We start from the raw sequence: 23,238 nt of genomic DNA on the forward strand, positions 1-23,238 counted from the left end.
GTGAATACCTCTTAGGCTAGTGAATCAGAGCCTGGTTAGGGGCTGACTGTCATGTACTCAAGGTAACGTCATGTCCAGCACTATATCCCACTAATTCCTGGGGAGCTGGGCATCAGCCAGAATAGTATGGGTTCCTCTTTCATGTATCCACCAGCAGTGAAGTAGTTATGTGGCAAAGCAAATGTACATTTGAATTTTTCATTGCTTGGATTGCTTGTCATCATTTTTAGAGATATTAGATATAATTTTATTTCTTATTGCTAGATTTTATAAATATCAAGTTATCTCACCAATATAGAAATTCAAAAATATCCAAATATTTTATAAATTATACATAAAAATAATATCCTATTTTTTCAAAGTGGTAGGAAAAATAATTTTAAAAACTTTATTATGGTTAGATCTTTACTATGAGAATAATTCGTTCCAGGCTATCAAAGTTAGTTATTAGCAGGTTACTAGCAATGTGCCTGGGTAAATCACATAATCCAGTGCTACTTGGAAGAGATTCCTGTCTCATGTGATTTATTTTTATTCACTTTTATATTTTTTAAAATAACTCCAATATTATCTTCCAACTGTAAATAAATTAAGGGGAAAAAAAAAGCCACTGAACCCAAAATGTAGGAAAGGGCAAATACAGTTATTGATTATTCATTTTATTTGGAAAGAGATGCCACACACTTAATTAGTTTATGTAAGAGTTCTCTGAACTTTCAAGTTTCAGATTTAAATACGTATATATCTGGATGTTCATATTTTTAAAAGCAAAAATTATCTAATTAGTAGGACTGCTTGCAACATGAATTTAAGTTAATTTTTTCCTTTTAATATGCAATATTTACTTTTAGTTTAGGAAGTAGTTTATAAATGAAACAGTCAGAAATAATGGATTTATGCATAATATTAAACATGCAAAAGGAAAGTATCTATTTTATTAACAACAGCTTATAATTCAACAATAAATTTTCTCTTCTTCAGTGCTGTAATGCAATTGCCAAATGAATTTCTTCAATGTGGATCATAAATATACCAGTAAAATTTAAGGTAAACCCTTATATGGGTGTAGTAACCCTTATAAATAAGTATGTTTTCTTTCCTTAATCCAGTCACTGTCAGTTGTTAAAGGGCATTTTGATTTATTTACAAAATTTTAAAACTTAAAAATATTACATTTTAAATGCATAAAATAGTCTGGTTTTGAAATCTTTTATATTGAGTAGTAGATCTGACATATTAATTTACTGAACTTTATATAAATATTAAAAGATTAATAAAAGAAATCACAGCAGCAAAAAAAAAAAAAATCAGCTTGGGAGAACTGAGACTAAAATAATAAATTCATAATTATAAATATACCATTAAAACATATTGCATGTATTATGTCATTTTCTAAGAAATGTAGCCTTTACTTTTAACATTAATATTATAATTTTTAAATAATTATAAGAGTATTTTTGCATGCACTTCTGAGCATGCAATACTTTATATTCTTATATACTATCAGATGCAGCTAATATTTTACTTGTAAAGGTAACTCTAAATGGTTAAATATTTTATTTTTACAAATTTATATGCAGTAGATTTACTAATCATGCAATACAAAGGCATCTAATCATCAAGAATTGATAGGAAAGGGAATTTTTTACATCAAAATGAAACAGGAAACAGGAGCAATACACTGTATTCTTGTCTCAAGAAGATGCAGTCTTAGTGGTGCTTTAAACGCAGCTTCTAGCTAATGGATCAGGTTAGCTTGGTTATCTATGAGATAATGTATCTACTATAGGTTAAGAAAGTTAGATGATATACTTTATGTGCAATTGCAAAAGCTAATTATTTTCTCAGAATCTCCCTTGGATGGGATTTGAGAATGCCTAAATGCATCAGATAGATGGAGAAGCTGGATTATGGTTACATGCAGAGAGGCACCCATGCAAGCGACTTGTGCCAGCGAGAGCTGTCACCCCCAGCAAAGAGTGGGACATGGTGCCCAAGGGAAATAGCAGGCTGAATCGTATACCTTGCTGCATGAGAGCTCCAACTCCAAACCAGAAACTATTTAGCAAGGTGAAATTGTTTTCCACCACGTCTGAGTCAGGGTTGCAAGGGTGTGGGTTATACCACTCATAGGGACTAAACCTGTGGTAATTGACAGAAGAAAAGAATATATTTAAATGGCAGTAAGAAGACATTCTATCCAGCATTTTTGCTGCAAAAGAAACAGAAAGACAGGTAAGATTAAGCAGAAACCAGAAATCAGCATTTTTATAGTACAATTTCATATTCATGACAGCAAATTCTAGTTTTTAAAGATACCTATCCTTATCAGCTGATTACATATTAAGATGACTAGTAGCATTTCTTTACCATATATGACATAAGAGAAAAATGTGTATCAGTAAACAAAGATTTTTAAGATGTAGGCTTATCAAGAGAAGGATTAACAAAATTTTTTTTAAAAACTAGAAATTCATTAAAGAAGAAAAACAGGTATGAAATAAACATTTTTAAAACTGGAAAAATTGTTAAAGACAGGAGAAATGATACAAAATCACTTTGAGAATTTTTATGTTATAATAGAAACTACCAAAGTGAAAGAGATTAAGTAATCAGTGAATAATTATTTTTCATATAAGAATACAGTACCATGTATTTATATCTTTATGTGTGACAAACTCAAATCCAAACAGAAAACCAAATCAGAATGAACTACACTCTTATATATGCTTCTGACTTCATTATGTGTTTCAGAGAGGCTGGCTATATGCAAGATATCAAAGCAGTGTGAGAAGCAGGAATACATATGGAGACTGGGTGTCCACATATTATTTGTTTTCAAATCTACAATTAATTTGAATCACTGCTTTAAGAAAAAGAAAATTAATCTAATTTTTGAGACCAATTATAGATGGTTTTAGAAATATAAACAAAATCTCTTAAAAAATTTAAATTAAGAACTTTATAAATTGTCATGTGTACACATAATTTATCCTAGTTATAATCCAGATATAATTTTCAATTAATGGTACTATCAAAAAATAAACTAACAAAATATTTTCCCTAATATCTCAAATTTTAAAGCCACTCTTTTACAAATCAAAATTAGTGTGCGTGCCCTTTATGAAAGCATTAAAAAATCTTGCATTCAATCAAAGTTACTTGAATAATGTATCTGTCACTTCAGAAAGCCCAATTTTCTTCACAATAATCTTTCTGACATATTAAAATTCAGAAGATCAAACAAACCATTTACATCCTCCTAATGCAATTTTTAGAACACCCTTGTTTTAATAGCCTATCCTTGACAAACGAAGGAATGTTTTGTTTGGTTCTCTAAGTTAAACTGACACACTGAACAGAAAGGTTGATTGGATAGTAATTAAACATTCTGATCTGATTTTTTATGTCTGACTGAAGTAGAACTAGCTTTGGTTGTAAACATTTTATTTTTATTTAAATGCCTTTATTACTTGTACCCTAGTAAAAATAGTTATATACATTTTTAAAAGTACTTCAAAGTATTAGAATGTTGGTCATCAAACTTTATCCAAGACTGTCTTTTTTAAAAAAGAAAAATATTATTAATTTTCAATTAACTATCCATAAACAATTCGCTGTTCATCAGAAGAAAAGTGATCTAGTAATCAGATCACAGGCTCTGAAGCTGAACCATGCATCTCCATGGCCTTGGACAAGTTCTATAAACTCTATTTTTAAACAATAAATATTTTAAAATGTGACTTTGCCTGTAGATACATATTCTGACTCCTATTCTGATTCCTGGAAAATTAAACTTTTCTTTTCCTACTGTTGACAGTATATCAGCTATAAACACAAAGCTGGTCTGTAAAAGCTGAATTTAGTTTTTGTACATAACAAATCCTAAAAACATAACCACAGAGATTGAGCATGTAAAACCTGGCTAATCAAGATCTCTGATTTTTACACAGAATCCCATGAGCCCTTGAATTTTATAAGTGCTTCAAGGGATTCCATTCAATGGGGAGAGGGAGATGTAGTTTTGGGGGTTGCAGAAATGGAAGTATAAATATGGAGGATTTTGCCCTTCCTCTCCATGTGTGTATGTATTTATACATGTGCATATAAAAATATACATATATTTTTCATTCTGAGAAGGTAGGAAAGGAAGGAAGGAAGACAGGGAAAGAGAAATGAGGGAGGAAAGTGGAAAGAGAAATGGCAAAAGTAGGGGGGAAAAATCTGGAAATACACTGGTTTCAAGAGACTAATAACTACCGCAGTGAGTGATTCTTATATAATTTAATTGAAAGAAAGGAAAAAATGTATGACAAACTAATACTTAAATTCAAATTATGTACACCTTTCACCTTCTCCACTCTGTCTGCTTTTTACTTTAGCATGAAGATCTCCAGTGGCCCCAAATGAGGTAGAATTAGCTTAACAAAAAATGCTATCTAATTGAATTTGCAATTTATTCTTCATGGTGACACTCAGAAAGCTTTTCTTCTGTCTCCATTTGATGCAGTAACATTCTTCTAATGGTGTGATGTAAGTTATCCTTCAACACATACACACACACACACACACACACACTTCACTGGCCTTCCACTGTCCTTTATCTGCTTATCTCCCTCACACTCAAGTCAACACAGCTCTGATTCTAGTTCCAGTGTGTTTTGTTTTTTTCCTAAAGTGAATTACCTCTCCCATCTAAGATTAACTGCTAGCTTAACTCTTTCCTTTGTATTTCCAACAGATCTTGAGTCAATATGGATTAATATTTCTTCCTTCTAATTCTTCTGATTCACCATTTTTTAAAATTCTATTGACTTCCACACTTTTTTCTGCCCATCAGAAAAATTTCAATCACCTCAAATCTATATTTAACCCTAATCACTTCCTAGATCTAAAGTGAATTTCCAGTGGCCAGATAATTGACTTTTCAATGCTAATATGTTCAATACAAACCCACAATCTTTCTCCCTAATCCTTCCCTTTTATTGTCTTCTCCATCTTTGTCAATAGCATCACCTGCTGGCATTCCCAAATCAAGTTACAAAGGTCCTGCTCTTAGTCCTTAGTTCACTTATCCTGAACACTTTAGAGTAAACTTCAGTTCTTTACATTCCTTTTCTCCTAACACTGACCTCCAGACAGATGTCAATTTAAATCAGTCTACCTACAGAAAGACTTTCATTTCCTCCTCTCCTCCTTCCCTGTTTATTTCCATTGGCATTAATGCCAGTTCAGGTTGTCAGATTCTGTAGCTATAGTCTCCGAGATGGTCTTTCCACCTTGCATTCCAAATTTAAAAGCTCTAAATATTGCTTCCCAGTTTATTGTCATGTAGAATAATTTTTTAAATGATACAACCCTATTAAAAACAAAACTTCAATCATGTCTACAGCCTACATACAAAATACCAGACATTTAAGCATGGAATTTAAGATCCTCTGCATTGTGCTCCATAATACCATTCCAAGATTGTGTTCTACTGCTTTTTTTTCCTACTCGCCAGCCTCCGGCCACTTTCCCCCAAATCCTATATTGATTCTTACCCATTTCTTTGATCATCTTGTCCTTTAGCCTGTAATACCCTCTCTACTCCCTCCACTATTCAAACCCTATTCCCACCCTTCAATTCCAACTCACTGCCATCATTAAGTTTGACCTTTCCTGATCTTTTCTTGGAGTATCTAAGGTAGACACTGGTTCACTGTCCTGCCTGAGTTTTACTAGGGACATTGATGCCCTCCTAATGAAACTATACTTTCTTCCCTTGAAAGTAACTAAATAAGAGCCTTTGCAATATGAACAGACGTGATGTATATAACTTCTGAGAATTCTTTTTAAGGATATTTGCCTTGGACTTTCTTTGCCTTCTTCCTCTTTTAGGAAATGGTGATGACTACAGATTATTAGAAGCCCTGGCTTGAGGAAGACAGAGATGCCCCATGACCCTTATACTACACTCCTCTAGGCTGCACAGTAGGAGAAATAAATGCTTTCTGAATCAAGGCACTGTATTTTTGGCTATCTTTGTTAAAGAAGGTTCACCACTACTTGAATGACTCAAGTACTCTGCTCATTTTTACATATCTATAGTTCTAAAAGCTTCAAGTTACATTTATGATAGCCTGGTTTCTTCATTATAATTTAATATACATATCTCCCCTCTTTTATTAATTGTGAATGAGTACATACAAATGCAGTGTCTGATTAATCTTGTGTCTCCTACAATTTCTAGCACAAGGTGTTAAACCTAGTGGTCATCTAAAGCATATTTGAATTATTCTGAAGATCTTTTTACCTCTCTTTCCTTTTCAATCTCAGGCTATACATCTAAAATTATAATCCTCCTATTTCTCTATACCTAATATCTCCTTCACCCTATGCTTCCATCTCTGTAAAAGTCTTTTTGAATGCATCATCTTTTTCCTTAAGACTATCACTTAATCATTCTGCAGCTTCTAATGAAATTCTCACTGAATGCCAGCCCTTTGATATCCTCTCTTTTAACTCTGTGATGTGTTCTTCTGATTATTTGCTCTCTGCTCCACTAACAGAAGATCCCTTTTGGCTAAATCATGGCTCTCAGATCTTTCCTCCCTCTTTAATGACTTAACACACTCACTGCTTGAACTCCTGTGCTGATAATTACAAAATCTTCTTAATTTATAGCCATAAATTTTCTCTCAAAGCATTTCCATCCATTTTTGTATATTCCAACTTCGGCAGCTCACCATTACCTTACACTTAAAATGCCTAAAACAAAACCCAAAAAATTCAACCATACTTTCCTTCACATTTTTTTTTTAGCTCTATAATGATGCAGCACTTCTCTGAGTTGAGATTAAAAGCTTATTTCCATTTTATTTTAATCTATCTCCTTTCTTAAATACAAACAAATGTGATACACTTAAGCCATATCAACTTTTGTTTTATAATGCCTCTTTGTTTTATTCCATCCATGCACTTTCACCTCAGTTCTGAGTAGATGGTTTTAGGACTCAGTTCCTATGTGTTTCCTATTTTCTCTATTTTGTTTTGCAAACTGTCTTCACGTTAAGTTTTGTACCTTGCAACTCCAGTTGTCTAGAACAAATCAATTCTATTAAATACTGAATCAGGTTTAACCTTCTATGCCTCTGAATTTCAGTGTTCTATATAATATGACTCAATGTGTTTAACCTTATTCAAACTATTATGTAGACTGGCCAATTGTCTCACTGTCTTTGTATATCCTGTTCTTGTTAATAGAAAAATCCTCTTCCCTTCAGTCGATTCACTCAGCCGTGTGTCTGTGCTACTCCTTTCTGAAATTCCATAGTGCTTACTTTTCTCCCAAAGCCTAGTTATTTCAAATCTCTATATATTACATATTGCCTTGTGCTCTACTATTGGCATTTTGTATACTAATTTTGTATCAAAACTTCATGAGGCCTTTTAGATAGGCTGTTTATCAATATAACTATCATTATTAATATTTTATTTATTTTAAAATAAAATATTTTAAAATAAACAAAATATTTTTAGTGCCTAAAATTGCCTAACAGAATGCCTACAGGATTGGTGACTATAAAACTTGAGTTTCAGCCACATGTATATTTTGTACTTGATGACATATTGCTAAATCTCTCTGAGCTGAAGATTTATTTCTAAAGAAGAGCAAAAAAAACTAAACTAAGTATGAGAGATAATATATGCAAAGCACTTTGCAGACTATACAGTGCTACAAAATGTTAACTAAAAGTGTATAATCTTTTAATGATTTCTTACTCTAGAGTCTTATATCAAAAATAATTTAGATTATATATGAAATAATCTGCTCATTGAGGAAATACTTTTACCATATTATGCAAAATGCTAATTTAACATTTATTTGAACATCTTTTTATAGCAGAGGCAAATTTTACCACAACCAATATGGAGAACACAACTAATTTTTATATTACATATTATTTTGAACCAATGAGCTATATACTTTCACATATATGAATACTATTTTTGTGCTGCTTCTTTAAGCTGCAGTGACCTTTCTGCAAAGTGTCTCATTTATATTTCAGGATTTAAATTCAACTAAAGTTCATCATTGTTATAATAATCCTCAGCTTTCATCTGCATCATAAATTCAAAACAAATCTTTTTTGAAAATTCACCAGAAGTAACTGTGATATTATGAATTTTTTGCTCTTCTTTACTCTGCTTAATTATCTACTGAGATGGCAATTCTTCACCTCATTTTAAACTTGGGGTTAAACTGGTTGTAATAGGGGAATTAAACAATGTTCTAACTGAAATTTTTTTTAATAAAATAGACATAACCATTTCCAAAATCAAGTATAAATAAACATTCTAGCATGAAAATACAATGTTTTAGCACTATATACTATTTACATATTGACTATGCTTTTTTTTTTTTCAGGGGCATATAATTAAACTGAGGATGTAATAACAAATGATCTTTTGATACTTTTCAGTTTAATACCCAAATAATTTGAAAATCTAAAATTTGGTATTCAAATCTTCAATATTACTTCTTTGATTAGTGGGGAAAATAGACTATTTTAAATGATGGTCCAAGGATTGATACATTTTACTGAATAAAATGTAGAATTCTCAAGAGGACATAAAATTATCCTTTTGAATAAGAAAGGTTACAGAATCCAAATTTGTTCTCCTTTTTTTTTTTAAATAATCAAGTGACAGGTGATGCTGGATTGTTTAGACAAGAAATGAGAAGCAAGTAAATGCTATATAAAAAATCAATATACATTAAAACTGTTCACAGAATAACTATAGCCCATGTTTTCAGCAATAATTCTGAATTTTCCAAGAATCACCCCCCCCACACTTCAGCTATGTTCAGCTATTCACTGCACATAAATGATATAATTTATTGAAACATTTAAATGACATACTTGGTAAAAAGAGGTGATTAGGATAGGTTTGCACTAATACAGGTTAGCATGGAGCCACCAGTGTATTTGGTACTTACTTGAGAAGCAGAACATGGAAGTGGGTGTCATAACCATCCCCAGCATTAAAGCAAATAGCCATAAATGTGAGAATATTTCTAGAAATTGGATCTAAATGGACTGAGAGGTGCTAAGGTCACTCCATTTCTAGGAGTTGAAGGCACCATTAGTTTAATTCAGGAATGCCCTGAGGAGAGCTAGCTATAAGAGAGCCCATACTTGGGCAGAAAAGCAGATTATAATCCAGGAAAGGGATAAAGCATGTGTATTTATTGAAAGTATGCCATTTTGATGACATCTCCTGTGGGAGCAGGCATAATGTGGGAACTTTTAAAGTCTCTGAAAAGCAAGGTAGCCTTGTAGTAGGAAGAGTTTAAAGCAAGGCACCAAAGAACCACTTGATTTACTTGAAATAAGTCAAGGTTAAATAAAACACTATTAGAAATGAAATATAGAATTAATAGCAATAATATCAGTTTGTGTCATACTTGCCAATTACAAAAACAAGCGCAGCTATATTCTGAACTGCCACAAATGACCAGAGAGAATGACAATGTTATTGTCATTATTATTATTAAAAGCTGAGATTTAGATAGATCAGGGATCTTCCCAAGATACAAAGAAGGCTAGAGTCAGCTGTGAAATCAGGTCCCTTTTACCTCATTTTGCAGTGTCCAATCGTTATCATATCTCATCAAAAAGGAAAAGGGAATTCTTATGTTCTAATTCAGTTCCCTGTGATAGCAGTGAGAAACTGCTTGATTTGCGTTAGGGATAGAAAAAGACTTTTTATTTTATTACTTTTTAGCATACTTATATCTTGCACTCTGTAAAGTCAATTCTTGCACATTCAGAGCATTTAAAAATTAATATTTAGTTAATGGCTTGATATCACTGGAGCACAAAAAATATTCCCAAATTTCTCAACAAAAGATCACATTTTGATTAACAGAGGCATTAACTACTCTCTGATTTCTATTCAGAAATATTGAAGAAAGAATGTCAGTTTTTAAATTTGCCACCCAACTAAGCCTGATAATACACTATAAATGTTAAAATGTAATAATATGTGCATAAATATGAAATCCTTAAGGAAAGTTGAAATTCACCTAAATTTAAAGTACTTTTACAATACTATCTTTTCTCTATAATTTTACCATCACCACTTGAATTCTAGCTATTTTGAACACGAAATATAATATTGCTTGTCTTACACTGTCAGGGAAAGATATATTTTTGAATCCATGAAAAAACACTAAAAACAGGAGCCTCAGCAATTTTTGTGAACCATCACAGTATCTTTGAGATGACATAAATCAAGTTAAGGGAATTTAATTTAGCATATTGGAAGAGGAAAAAAATGTTCTAGGGTAGATGCTTATTTTTCAAAATAATTTATTTTTAATTAACTTTGATTTTGGAAAAGAAAATGTCAAGAAGTAAACTTAAAATATTTTTGTGTGCATATTATCAATCATTATGGCATTATGATCAGATAATGCCATATGACTTTGGGAAAATACTGCATCCAACAGTGCTGTTAGGTTCTCTTTCTGACATCTGTAGAAAACACAGGGCTTCCTGACAAGAAACTTCTGTAAAAATGCACATGTCATCCTAAAATTCAACCTGCCCATTATCTTTTATCGTCCTGAAAGTCTAAGATAGAGACAGTTTCCTCAAACACTAACAGTTTTACTCCACAGCAAACAAAACAGCAGTATCTTAGTAGTAGGCTCCACCAACAATCAAAACTGATTCTGACCAATTGCTTAAAGGGCGTGATCTACTTATATTCGAGGAGTATCATTTTACTTTCAGTTTTTTTTTTTAATTTATTCAATTGCTTTTTGCTTTCTGAATCCTTACTACCAAATAGGCCACTTTAGGTGCATAATTAATTCTAAACACTATCTCTTGCCAGAAAAGTAGTTTTGTGATCATTCCAAATATATAGTTTATATAAACTAAATAATTTATTTTGACAAATACAGATGACTGATATCCTATAGCAGTTGATACTGTATATTTTATGTTGATAGCCATCAATAACAAACACATATCCTGAAATAGTTCTTATTATTCATTAAATTAAATTTGTTTTACTTGAAGTGACTGTGTGTGCATTGGATTATGAATCATACAAGCTCATACTGGAATATTTTAATTGTGCATACATTAAGGACTACAAGAATTGGTTTTTAAGGAAAAGACTTTCATGGTTATAGTTAATTTTAGTTACCTTCCAAATCATTAATGAGCAGGATATTAGTTAAGGTTGTATTGTGTTTTCAATGCTCAGATGTAAAAGGTTTCATAATGTAATATGATGTGGTGAGGGTTTGAAATTGGATGGAGTTACACTATGATTAAGAAAGAAATGAAAGGAACAAAACATTTGGAAATCATTATTACATAAACTAGGAGGTAATATGAGTGGGCAATTTAGAAAGATGATTTTAAAAAATAAACACAATTCAACAAAATATACTTAGTTCAATTAAATATATCTTAAGGAGTAAGAATTAGCTGTTATTCTTATATTCATGATCACATTTGATAAAAGTAGATAAATTCTATTTTAGTATATTAGCCAGTTAGCACTGTGTCAGAGGATGCCCAAATAGAGTGATGATCAAAAAAAAAAAAAAAAATGAGAGCAATAACATGACTTCACACTCCAAACCAAAGTAACTTCCTTATTGCAAAAATTATAATGTCGAAGATTCTCTGTACAGTCATTATACTCCAGTCCTGTGCTCTATTCTTGGTATAATCCTATATTGACTTTAAATTAACTTGAACATCTATGTATCTGATTCTCAGTTAAATCTCATCAGCTCTCTATCCTGTATTTCTAGCTGCCTATGGGAGATTTCCACCTGGTTGTAAAGCCATACCTCAAACTCAGCACAACTAAAATCATACTGGTCATCTTTCCCATACCAAAACAACCCAATGTCTATACTCAACTGATTTTAAAAATAATCTAGGCATTTTCCCAAGCTCGAGATGAATATTCTTGAAGTCATCTGTCATCCCTTCAATGTCTTTATTCAGCATATCACCAAAGTTTACTGGATTTTTCATCAAAATAACTTTTGAATTTGTCCTTTATTTCCATTTTGCAATGCCCTATTACTAAAATTTTAGCTTAGGCTTTATTTATCCCTAATGCAATAAGTCTTCCTGACTTTTGATTCTCCCAACACCATCTCTCTTGTCCATCCTACATATAATTACCAGGTAAATCTTCCTGGACCTTAATATTGTTAGTTCTGTCATCAAAAACCTACAAGAAATCAATATTGCTTTCCAACCTTTTCTGTCCAATTTTCACAGCTTTAGAAAGCTGAGCCTTCTCACCATGTTTCCTATCGCTGTTGGTTAGTTGCTAAGTCATGTCCAACTCTTTTTCGACCCCATGGACTGTACCCTGCCAGGCTCTTTTGTCCATGGAATTTCCCAGGCAAGAATGCTAGAGTGGGTTGCCATTTCCTTCTCCGGGGAATCTTCCTAACCCAGGGATAGAACCTGCATCTGCTGCATTAGCAGGCGGATTCTTACTATTGAGCCACCAGGGAACCCCATGTTTCCTATTATATCCCAACAAAAATCTTATAATCTATTCAAATAAACCAATAAATATCTCATATAAAACATTCATATTAACATCTCCACATTTTTGCTATTGCTGTTCCTATAGCTGAAATATTCCATTACAGTCTGTTAATTAAAACATACTTTTACTTAATGGACAATAAATCTTTTCATAGGAGAAGACATACTATGTTTATTTTAATCTCCTCCATCTGAACTTTGTTCAGTATTACTTACAGTGTGTGATACCATCACTTCAAATGTCAGATTCTGAAGAAAAATGACTTCCATTGGGTTAGATTCAAGATGAAATATAAGGTCAATGTAAAAAAATCAATTATCTAAATATATTTATTAAAATGTTTAAACAAAAAAGTTGCAAATAATGATCACTTTAAAGGATGTCTAGGTCAATCTTTAACTCAATATCTCATAAAATAGCACATTCGAAGTCAGTAGCAGATAGACTAAAACTATCCAGATAGCTTTTATTACATTTATAGGAAGAGAAATATTTTTTTCCTAAACTCTTTAAAACTTTAAATAAAATTTTATGTGTATTTATGGGTCTTTTCTTCAGTCAATACAGTGAGTCCTACTTTTATACTCTACATGGTATTAAACTATTCACTGAAATATTTACAAAATACTGCCACAGGGGTGCAAAATTTATGTATATTAACTCCTCAAGAATCAGAAGTCATTATTCAACATCATCCTTTGCAACTCTAGAAGTATGTTATAGATTATTTAAAGTTTTAAGAAAATCTTAAAATTTAATTGCATTCAATTTTATCATTTTAATTTTATTATTCACAAATATTTTGCCCGTTAAATATGGACATCAGAAACATTTTAAATTTAAAATATATGTCAAATACATAAGACTGTATGTGTGCAGACACTGTTGAACAAATAGATAAAGAAATAATTATTGCAAAAAATTTTCCATTACTATTAGTATTCTTATCTGTCACCATCACTACATCTTATCTTTCAACTTCAGTGTCTTTATCTGTAGAGTTAGGAGGCTGCCCCAGGTCATCATTACAGCTTCTTTCAATATTAATAGTCCAGGATTTCATTATTCTTTCAAAACTATGTCCATTAACTATCTACCTATTTGTACATATTATATGAGTAGTTGGGGCTTCCCCAGTGGCTCAGTGGTAAAAAATCTGCCTGCAATGCAGAAGGCTTGCAGAAGAGACGAGGTTTGATCCCTCAAGTAGAAAATGGCAACCCACTCCAGTATTTTTGCCTGGAAAATCCCATGGGCAGAGGAGCCTGGAGGGCTTCAGTCCTTGGGGTCACAAAAGAGTCCAACACAATGGAGTGACCAAACAACAATAATGTAAGTAATTATTCAAATAGGACAAATAGGTAGTCTTTAAATATATAAGCAAATTTGTGTAAAAACTTTACAAAGTAATGCAATTTAGGCACATTTCTTTCAAAATGCATATTTAAATTATGATCTAATAACATAATTGCATAAATTTGATCTAGATAAGAACTTTGAAAACTGTCATTCTCCGAGTATAATTTAGTGCAGATTTGTCATTTACTACTTATGGTTGTATTTTAGAGGAATAGAAAACTGGTTTAGCTTGCACAAATTTTTACTGTGATCAAAATATAGTTATTTTCCTTTGTTTACTTAGTGGATATATGGATAAATACATAAATATCTGAAAATATCAATATATAAGGAGATATATACATATATAGGAAATAAACAGAACTACAATAATGAAATATATTTAATCAAATAAATACAAATAAAACACCTACTGATGAAATATCATTATAATAATTAATTAGATCTGAACACTCGACCCATAGGCACAGAGACAAATGGTTTTGTGGTTGTGGCAGGCACCCCACATTGGCAAGAAAGGGGCAACTCCAGTTAAAGCACTTTGTTACAGTTCCAGCCTCCTCATGAGGGTATTAATTACTACTTCTACCTTCCTGTCTATTTTTTTTGTATGATCAACTCCCCTAAACTGGCTCTGATTTTTCTGGATACAGTTTGACCTCTCCTTTCCAGCTCATTTCTTCCTTGTTTACTATAACCCTGATGGAAGACAAAATAGCCCTCACATTTAAATGGCAGTGACAAGAGGGCAATAATGCAAAGACAGTGATTGGCTGCTTCTCTAGCTCTAAGGGACCACTATACTTACAGGTGAAGTGAATCCCCTAAAGGGCAAAACAAAAATGCCATCTAACAACGCATAAAGATACCTGAAAAATCATTAACCTGGTAACGTGTGTGTGCTGTATATGGGTGTGTGTGTGTGTTGTGAGTCTGCAGTATTTTACTGTTATTCTCTTTAGTTATGGTTATCCAATCATTTCGCTAGAATGTTTACAGCATTCTTTCACCTCTCAACCATCTCATTTGTTTAATTATGACTCTTTGTGACCCTTTGGACTGTAGCCCACAAAGTTCCTATGTTCATGGGATTTTTCAGGCAAAAATACTGGAACGGACTGCATTTCCTTCTCCAGTGTATCTTCCCCACCAAGGGATCAAGCCAGTGTCTCCTGTGTCTTCTGTATTGCAGGCAGATTCTTTACCTGCTAAGCCGTTGGGGAAGCCCTCAAGATAAATGGCAAAATCTATTAATTAAAAGGCAAGCCTAGGTGGTTACTGTAATTTTTACAAAATTAAGAAAATGAAAACATCTGAAAGCCATGTTTTTTCAATATATAATATGCTCATATATACATATACAACATGATTTAGAGCTATGTGCCTTATGTATAAAACCGTGCTACATATTTATCACCAAAAAAAAAAAAATCTCACAAAATTACAAACTGCTTAATTCAATAAGAGCTGATGACATGCCATCTTTATCTATTTGTCTTCTATCTGTTATCAATTTAAGTCTGGAAGAATAAATTTAGTTTGTTATGTTTTCACTTAAGGCCAAAACAAAGCAAACATTAGATTAGTTTGGGTTTTGCACCTGGTTAACTTACTTTATGCTCTAATGCATGAATCACTAATATGTTTAGAGCTTTTATATTCACAGTAAAATGCTGCCAGTGACTCAATCAAAATACCTTTTCATAAATATGAATAAAACATTCCTTATTTTAAAACAAAGAGAGTTAAGAATTTAGGACTAGGAATATACAGCAACATTGATTCATAGCCACTGTGAGATTATCTGAATATTGTAAAAAATATGGATACATTTAATGGATTTGTATGTAAACAATGGTTGAGAAAACTTAAAACATTAATGATATAACTTATTATGTAATTTGAATATCAAGACTTAAAATAGCATTTGGCACGTTTATTTAATGCCAGAAAAAGAATCATTGCCTTAGATTATTTTATAACATTGGAACAAGCTCCAGAGTATGATGATATTCTATTGTTTGGATAAAGGCATTTTATAAATTTAATACATATAAGAAGGTGGATCATCTTTCTAATTACCTTTACACACATAACATAATGTGAACCTTATCATTAATAGATACCTTCATACCTATGTTTAAAAATTTACCCTGTAGCCCTCCTTATGATTCAACCTGCCTATTCAAGTTTGCTTCTTGTTTTGGGCATTATAGTAAGCTACACTGATTTGGAAGATCACCTATGAGTTTCTACTATTTTTAAAATCAATTCATAGCATGAGTGTGCAATTATTTTAATAATTTCTTAGAATCTGCCATTGGATATAAACAGGAGGGATAAATTCAGATTATGGATACATTTTTTGTTTGCTCAAAACAATTCCTTAAACCTTTTCTTAAACTTGAAACTAATATTGTCCAGCCTTGTTCCCTAAAATCATTTCTTTCAACTGTACAATCAGAAAATAACTATCCATGTCTAATATTACTTATATATTTATTTTAGCTCTACTATATTTTATTATCTCTACATCTATATCAATGCAATATGTGGTTGTTAGAAATGTTATACAAAATACATACTATATAATGAGATGTATTTTGTATAAAGCCAACCTTTACTTTATTACCACCTATCCTGTATGTGATTTTTGTCTTATTTTGTGGGCAGAGGAAGCAGCTTTAACTTCTAAAACTGTATGCTAGAATAAAATCCTGGAGTCAGAAAGGCAAAACAGAGTATTAGTTAACTTTAACTAAGAAAGCATGCATTTAAAAACATCTTATATTTGTAGGACACAAAAGTAGATTAGTAGAAAGTAGCAATAAACAGTAATAGTAGATTAGTAACTGTTCACTAAAATATAAATCAGGTTATGAATTCTCTATCACTAAATTATGAAATTATTTTCCTTTATATTAGTTCCTTCTATGTTATATGTAAAATTTTAGAACACATTTTATAATTTTAAGGAAAATTATAATATTTTCTAAAATATACTATTATTTTTTCCAGAGAAAATTCCTAAGCATTTGGATTTTGAAAATGGCATAAGAATTATATTGGCCAAGAGTTCTGAAAGTACCGTTAATTCACAATATTTTAACTTGTATATAATAATTTTGAGTGCAAACAGGGACTTTAAACTATTTAACAAATACAAAATACTTATGTATTAGATTAAAATAACGTCTTTCTTTTGTTCTTTGATATAGAAAAATATACTGCTTTTTTTATTCTTTGCAAAATACTAAAGTTTAAATAATTCTGCTTAATTCTCAAATTCTGTAACTGCATATAACAGGTGAGTTTTATACAATTCACATCTTAAAAATAATCATATCTGAGCTTACAAACTTTATAACATTTATATTAGTTATGTGTTCTCAAAATTTTAAACATTTCTAATTAATCAGAATTTTTTCTCTCACTGCTTCTTATATTGCATTTATATAAATAAGATTTTGTTTTGTCATGCAATTAAGAATTGTTTTTAACTTGCGGCAAATGAGAATGAATATATACTTGCATGCATATGCATGCCTGCATGTGGGCTAATTCGCTTCAATTGTGTCAGATTCTTTGTGACCTCATGAACTGCAGCCCAACCAGGCTCCTCTGTCCATGGAACTCTTCAAGCAAGAATACTGAAGTGGGTTGTATTCCCTTCTCCAGGGTATATATGTGTTTATATACACTCTTCTACACACATATATAGCCATTTATTTTTAGAGAAAACTGTATCTTTCCAAACGATGAATTTTTCTTCTACATTTTTATTCATTTAAATATATTTACTTATTCTAAGCCAATAAATTAGGAAATATGCTCATGAAAGGTGGCCAAGAAGTCCATCTGTCTGTTCATTTATCTGAGCTATCAGTTCTTTAATTTCTCAAAATATTTTTTATCTTAAGCTCAACTATCTGATTCATCCAATAAACTGTTCCAACTTCTAGCAATAAATAACTTTTAAACTCAATCCCAAGTGAACTTTTTAAAATAAGAAACTAGCTTCCTCCTTCAGCATCTGAAAGTTTTCCACTCAATTTGAAATCACTTTAGTATATATTTAAAGCACTTAAATTATCAATTCATACCCCTCTTTGTAGAAATTTCAAGTACATTAGCTCAACTGAATTCTATAAACTACATAAAGCTAGTTCAGTTCAGTTCAGTTGCTCAGTTGCATCCAACTCTTTGCAACCCCATGGACTTCAGCATGCCAGGCTTCCCTGTCCATCACCAACTCCTGGAGCTTACTCTAACTCATGTCCAGTGAATTGGTGATGCCATCCAACCATCTTATCCTCTGCCGTTCCCTTTTCCTGCCGCCTTCAATCTTTCCCAGCATCATGGTCTTTCCCAAGGAGTCAGTTCTTCGAATCAGGTAGCCAAAGTATTGGAGTTACAGCTTCAGCATCAGTCCTTCCAATGAATATTCAGGACTGATTTCCTTTAGTATTGACTGGATGGATCTTCTTGCAGTCCAAGGGATTCTCAAGAGTCTTCTCCAACACCACAGTTCAAAAGCATCAATCCTTAGGCTCTCAGCTTTCTTTATAGTCCAACTCTCACACCCATACATGACTCCTGGAAAAACCAGAGTTTTAACTAGACAGATCTTTGTTGGCAAAGTAATGTCTCTGCTTTTTAATATGCTGTCTAGGTTGGCCATAGCTTTTCTTCCAAGGAGCAAGCATCTTTTAATTTCATGGCTGCAGTCACCATCTGCAGTGATTCTGGAGCCCCCAAAAATAGAGTCTCTCACTGTTTCCATTGTTCCCCCATCTATTTGCCATGAAGTGATGGGACCAGATGCCATGATCTTAGTTTTCTGAATCTTGAGTTTTAAGCCAACTTTTTCACTCTCCTCATTCACACTCATCTTCGATTTCTGCCATAAGAGTGGCATCATCTGTGTACCTGAGGTTATTGATATTTCTCCCAGCAATCTTGATTCCAGTTTGTGCTTCATCCAGCCCAACATTTCTCATGATGTACTTTGCATATATGTCAAATAAGAAGGGTGACCATATATAGCTTTGACATACCCCTTTTCCAATTTGTAACCAGTCCATTGTTCTATGTCTAGTTCTAATTATTGCTTCTTAACAGGCATATAGGTTTTTCAGGAAGCATATAAAGTGCTCTTGTATTCCCATCTCTTGAAGAATTTTCCACAATTTATTGTGATCCACACAGTCAAAGGTTTTTAGCATAGTCAATGAAGCAGAAGTAGATGTATTTCTGGAATTCTTTTGCTTTTTCTATGAGCTAATGGATGTTGGCAATTTGATCTCTGGTTCCTCTGTCTTTTATAAACCCAGCTTGAACATCTGGCAGTTCTCAGTTCACATACTGTTGAAGCCTAGCTTGAAGGATTTTGAGCTTTACCTTGCTAGCATGTGAAATGAATGCAATTGTGAAGTAGTTTGAACATTCTTTCGCACTGACTTTCTTTGGGATTTGAATGAAAACTGACCTTTTTCAGTTCTGTGGCCACTGCTGAGTTTTTCAAATGTGCTGTCATATTGAGTGCAGCATTTTAACAGCATCATCTTATAGAATTTGAAGTAGCTCAGCTGGAATTCCATCACCTCCACTCGCCTTGTTCATAGTGATGCTTCATAAGACCTACTTGATTTCATACTCCAGGATGTCTGGCTGTAGGTGAGTGATATACCATTGTGGTTATTCCAGTCATTAAGATCCTTTTTGTATAGTTCTTCTGTGCATTGTTGCCACCTCTTCTTAATATCTTCTGCTTCTGTTAGGTCCATACCATTTCTCTCCTTTATTGTGCCCATCTTTCCCAATATGGTATTACTTATTAATAAATTGATGGACATAGAAAGAGTTTTGATAGATCTACCTGGTATAATTTTCAGACAATGAAAAGACCACTGAACTTAAAATCATGGTGGATTGTTGTTTAGAACCTATTCTGAATTTATATAACTTCAATCTTGTTATAAATTATGACCATAGACTTTTTTGTATATATATCATCATATGATCATAAAGTAAATAAATGTTATATTTGCATTGATTCTAAAAAGCAAATAAACAATACTTGGTCTAAATTAGATGGTGTAGCTGCCATTTATGAAGCTTTTATCTAATAGCATTTTTCATTTAAACTAGGCTAAGACCTAACCTATAATACTTTCTATTAATATAAATGAGAGTGTGTAAGAGGAGCTAGAAGGCTGCAAACAAAAGATTAAAATGAGCAAATATCTTGCAGGATGGACCATATCCTTTAATAATTGCATTCATTTTAAGATGAGCCATTCAAAATTGCTACCTGTCCAACCTGCATACAATGAGAAAACTAGAAGCATGTAAAAAAATTGCTGTTTGTCCCAAGACAGGTCATTTTAATATCACTGTAGCTGAGTTTTAAACACTTCAGGCTCACATGTCTGCTAAATTAACTACTTATTTTCTGGCTTTCTGCACATATGGTACTTGTAATCCATATTAAATTAGAGCCTTAACAATTATTTTTGATGTTGTCTAATATGTAAGTTAAATTTAAAATACAGTGACCATTCAGCCTTGTTTAGAATATAGGTCATAAGCTAAACAAGTAAAATTTTAAAAAGGTTTTGCCCTCATAAAAATATGTAGCCTCAAAAGTATGTCTCAAGTTAAAAATCTATATAATTCATCTACCTCGAGAGTGCTGGTCATTTATATACAAAAATAGATAATTAATTCTATCCTTGCAATAAATACAAAATAGACTATCAACTATTTTATAAAAATACTTTCTCCTTAAACACATGAAGTAATATTAACAAAGCTGGAATATATTTAAGATACATGTTTGCACTCAACTCACAATTTCCCAGAATAAAAAACAGAGTTTGTTTGGTAAATTTATCATTATTCCAAATAAAAAATTTTCCCAATTACCTAATTATTTTATAACTTTTAACAAATGTAGGGAACTATTTTTTGAAATTCAATGAGTATCTTTCTGATAATATAATAGAAAAACTTGATTTTCTAATCAAGTTCACAAGTAATAATGAGTGTCACAATATCAGACATTTTTAAACTGAAGAAAAAGATTTTAATTACCTAATAAAACTTAAAATTTTCACATTTATTATATGACTTTTAAAAAGCAGAATATTAAAAAATGGAAAATTATAAAAATAATTTATAAAACTTTCAATGCTAATTATTAATATAATACATTTCCACTTAATAGATGTGAAAAAATCTTATCTTTATAAATAAGCAAATGAGAGCTGATAACAACTCCTTGAGGAATGGAGCATGGATACTAAATCAGTCTGGTAAAGGTGATTCAATCTATACAGAATGGGTATGATAAAAACTAAAAATTTAAATACACTTGTACATTAAAGCAATTCTTCACACCTTTCATTCAGCAAATTAATTGTCTGGCTATTAATGGAGAACATATAATAAGAGAGAAGGTAGAGATTAAAAGAAGAAAAATGTCCACGGCCAAAAATATTTGGAAATGGCTTAAACTAACACAATGTAATTTTTTTTTTTATTGCAACCCTTTTCAGAGCCTTTAATTTGCTAATAGCAAATCTCCAAGAAGAGGATGTAGTACACAATTCTCCTGACCTTACTCAGTTGTAGAACGCTCTTGGGTTCATTTTATTCCCTCTAGAAAGAGTTTAGCGCCTAAGATTTTGTATTATCCCTAAAATATTGTATAATACATTTATATAGTGTGCTATGGAGCCTACACATTTTTTAAGGCTCCAACTTCTTCCTTTGTTAGAAAATTTAGGGAAAGCACTGATGTGCTGGAATATTCTGTATCAATAATAAAGCAGAGTATTTTCTATAGGAATGAAAATTTGCATAGGGTAACAATTCATGCTTCCTATACAAAATTAATTTGGTGATTTCATGTATCAAGAATATTTGCCAGGAGAAGAGAGAAAGTATATGGGACCTCTAAAATATGAAATATTTACACTTCTTTTTCATACATCTAAAGACAAGCTTCATTAACTTGTGTAAAAAAAAGAAAATAACAAAACAGGAAGGAGATAGTCAGGCTGGTTAGAGACAGGCACCCTGAAAACAGATGAGAGCTTCAGTCTAAGAATAGTGTAGCACAGAGATAAAAGGTACCAAGTTTCCTGATACCACATTTAAGCAGCTGTTTCAATCTTGCCCTTCTTGTAGAACAACGATTCTATTTATTTACATAACTGTTTCATCAGATTTCCCATTACCCACACATGAAATAGTTCCTACTAGCATAGGTCTGAACCTATTACTTAAATTTTCAGAGGATATTATTGATGTTTATATTAGTACTGAATACTCTTAGAAAATGTATCTTTTAAGATTTTTTGATTAAAAATTATAAGCAAGGAAGACCATTTTTATGATCAAACATTTTCCATGTAAAGAGTTAAGGTTTTCTAATAGGATGATAAAATTGGCACCCACAATAACAAATTCCATGAGACTGTCAGATAGCTAACATATTCCTCAGTGCATTTTCTCTTCTTAGTTATTTTAATATGCAGTTGACTTTAAAAATTATGCAAATGGTTTTGATATCAAACCAATCATAATTAAAGGGATAAATTGATATTTAAGTTTAGAATTACTTCAAAGGTTCTAATATATTAATAAAAACCCAACTGTTAACTTTTTCTTTTGAAGTTTTTTGGTGGTGGTTTAGTCACTAAGTCCTGTCCAACTCTTGCGACCCCATGGACTGTAGCCCACCAGGCTCCTCTGTCCATGGGATTTCCCAGGCAAGAATAATGGAGTGGGTTGCCATTTCCTTCTCCAGGAGATCTTCTGGACCTGGAGATTGAACCCCTATTTCCTGTATTACAGGCAAATTCTTTACTGACTGAGCCACCAGGGAAGCCCTTTGCAGCTAGCTTTATAGTCTTGTGTTATTGGGAAGATTCTTGAGAGTCCCTTGGACAGCAAGGAGCTCAAACCAGTCAATCCTAAAGGAAATCAACCCTGAATATTCATTAGAAGGACTGATGCTAAAGCTGAAGCTACAATATTTTGGCCACCTGATATGAAGAGCTGACTCATTGGAAAAGATCCTAATGCTGGGAAGATTGAAGGCTAAAGCAGAAGAGGGTGGCTTCTCCTTTAGCCTTCAAAAGGAAAAGAAGGGCAATGATGAGATGGTTAAATAAGGATCACTGACTCAATGAACAAGAATTTGAAAAAACTCCAGGAGATAGGGGAGCACATATGAGCCTGGTGGGCTACATCTGTCCACTGGGTTGCAAAGAGTCCAACACAACT

At 32.2% G+C, this 23,238-nt stretch overlaps 1 protein-coding gene across 5 annotated transcripts in view; it reads right to left on the reverse strand.

The window, feature by feature from the left end:
* GRIK2 (glutamate ionotropic receptor kainate type subunit 2) overlaps positions 1–23,238 on the reverse strand; it is a 739,106-nt gene that overhangs the window by 125,597 nt on the left and 590,271 nt on the right. For 4 of the 5 annotated variants that reach the window (XM_070377125.1, XM_070377121.1, XM_070377123.1 and 1 more), the window contains exon 12: positions 2,024–2,142. The exons of the other annotated variant lie outside the window; for it this stretch is intronic. In XM_070377125.1, coding sequence (XP_070233226.1) covers positions 2,024–2,142 — 119 coding nt within the window. The remainder of the gene's footprint in view (positions 1–2,023; positions 2,143–23,238) is intronic. 5 annotated transcript variants of the gene reach the window in all.

Source organism: Bos mutus, chromosome 9 (assembly GCF_027580195.1).
Source record: "Bos mutus isolate GX-2022 chromosome 9, NWIPB_WYAK_1.1, whole genome shotgun sequence".
NCBI lineage: Eukaryota > Metazoa > Chordata > Mammalia > Artiodactyla > Bovidae > Bos > Bos mutus.